Source organism: Vigna unguiculata, chromosome 1, assembly GCF_004118075.2.
Source record: "Vigna unguiculata cultivar IT97K-499-35 chromosome 1, ASM411807v1, whole genome shotgun sequence".
In the NCBI taxonomy this organism is placed as follows: Eukaryota; Viridiplantae; Streptophyta; class Magnoliopsida; order Fabales; family Fabaceae; genus Vigna; species Vigna unguiculata.
Window position 1 is genome coordinate 27468880 of NC_040279.1, and position 2129 is coordinate 27471008.

The following is a 2129-nucleotide window of genomic DNA, read 5'->3' on the forward strand; positions in this document are numbered from 1 at the left end:
ACTTCTTACAAAGAAATAAACTTAAAACAACGACACACTGTCCTTACTAATCATGTTTTTGTTCAGAGAGTTTAAACCTTAACTAGGTCTGTATTAAACCTTCAAAACAACTTTTCCCGCTTCTTTTCATTTGAGTGTTAAGTGCAATGGTTTCATAGAGTTCATGTATGAGTAATTCCAGCTATAATGTTCCTATTATGGAAGAATCAAGATTGCAAAGATCCTGCTAGTAAAAAGTTTAATGTGCCTATTTTCTTGATAATTATTTATTCGGCATTTATTGTTTCTTCATCGTTCATGGGAAACTATTTTCTCTGTTATTGAAGAACAAGGTAACCGACGTACGTTATGGTAATTAAACACATAATGAAATTATAAATTTATTTAGGACTAGGAACTGAAACAGTCGCTGACTCTTTTAGAGGCAGCTTCAACGACAAGAAAATACAAGATGGAATCACGGGACATATGATTCTTATGACCAAAATAGCCTAAAAATGCCATTGCACTAGCAATTATGTGTGACATAGCACCACGTAGTACTACCAGGGATGCTGGAAACTGAAGATGTTGGTTGATGAAAATTAGAAAATCAATTTGTTGTTGTTGTTGTGGTTGTCGATGGTAGTTTGGGGTCACTGGAGGTTCAAATTCCTCAGCCTGACAAAAGGAAAATAAAATATTAGAGCCAGGAAGATCTAAAAAGTTGTTGGCTGGTGGGTATCATTTTATAACTATTGCATATAAACTTCTTCTTTCTTGATCGAAAGATTATTCTTTGCCCTCTTAGATGAGTTGTTTCTTTTCTTTCTCTCACGAGTTTTTCTTGTGTCAGATATACTCGTCTCCCTCGTGATAATTTGATTGTGTAACTGATAAGTAAAACAAGTTTTTTCTTGATTTATTAGATCATGTACTAATCTCACAGTAAATAAAGTATTTATAATGAAAGGGAATGGTACCTTTTCTCCTCCTGGTCAGAGGCTGAAGTTTTCTTGTAATTCGGGAATGGCACTCGTCCAGACTCAATATGTTTAACATCCTGGACAAGGAGTTCGTAGTGTCTCTTCACTTCCTCTGGAGTTTTGCCACCAACAGCATGGGCAACATTGTACCAACGGTCAGGGGTGTCCTTGTCGTAAACAGCTAGAGCCTTCTCGAAGGCCTTGTTGTCCTTCACACTCCACGAGCCAGAGGCTGACATTGAACTCGATGCCATTTTTCTTTCGGGTAGGAAAAGAAATGAAGATGTAAGAGGATGAGTTGGTAACAAAGATGAAGAGTGTGTAATGATCAGACTCAAGGAAGAGCTGATATGTTGAGAGGTAGCAATGTGTGTTCCTTATATAAGCACAAACGGAAGGTATTAAGTGGGGTAGTGCCAGTTGGCATCAAAATCTTGCCGAAATGAAATGGAATTATTATGATTTGTCTTCTTAGGAACCATGGAATTGAGCAGGCCCAAGAAATTGGGCAGCAGCGATGTTGGAGAATCAGTATCTTCACACAGTAAAAACCAGTGGATGTATTGATAAGACTAGCCAAGAGCTTTTATAACATCATTTTTTTTTTCTGTTTTCTTCTTACTCTTCACATCCTTTAGAGAAGAAATACATATTATAAAAATTTATATATTCCTGAAACTTTATTACAAATTAGTCCAAAATATTGTAATTAAGCATGTTCATTTGACAGCCTAAGAAAACTGATTTGTGGCAGATATGAAGAGTTTAGCAGAGAGAGAGATACACAATGAAGGTGCTTGTTTTAGACAACAAATTTTGGTTGTGGTTGAAAACATAAGAACGTATGCAGAAGAACACTCTATCTGATAGGTCAGCTAATGGCTATCTTTATTTTATTCTCTTACTTGCAGGGTCTTGAGTGGGTCCAGGCTCAAATCCACTGAATCCAAAGCGGGTACAAAAGGGAAACAAACTATGTGAGATATGTGCATAATTTGGACCGCTTGAAAAAAAGTTAAAGTAGGGCCAAGTCTTATCCAACGGCTTGCATGTGAGTATGTGAGGACTATGTAAGTCTGTGTGCATGATAATTAATCGGTGTAAAACCTTCCACGCATGCCACAAACAAAACAACCACAATATCTTGTTCACAACAGTTCGATT

At 36.8% G+C, this 2129-nt stretch overlaps 1 protein-coding gene across 1 annotated transcript; it reads right to left on the minus strand.

Annotated features, from left to right (window-relative positions):
- Positions 1 to 364: 364 nt before the first annotated feature.
- LOC114163410 (protein RADIALIS-like 2) lies at positions 365 to 1311 on the minus strand. Its single transcript, XM_028047730.1, has 2 exons — positions 963 to 1311; positions 365 to 660 (listed from the first exon to the last, which is right to left on the minus strand). The coding sequence occupies exons 1-2, from the start codon at positions 1217 to 1219 to the stop codon at positions 636 to 638; spliced, it is 282 nt and encodes a 93-aa protein (XP_027903531.1). The 5' UTR covers positions 1220 to 1311; the 3' UTR covers positions 365 to 635.
- Between the last annotated feature and the right edge of the window lie 818 nt (positions 1312 to 2129).

What these genes read in the sequence shown, in the direction of transcription:
- LOC114163410 (XM_028047730.1), bottom strand. Translation starts at nt 1,219, where the DNA reads ATGGCATCGAGTTCAATGTCAGCCTCTGGCTCGTGGAGTGTGAAGGAC. An exon ending in TCTGACCAGGAGGAGAAAAG is followed by an intron (nt 661 to 962) that starts GTACCATTCCCT and finishes TCCTTTTGTCAG; the next exon opens with GCTGAGGAATTTGAACCTCC.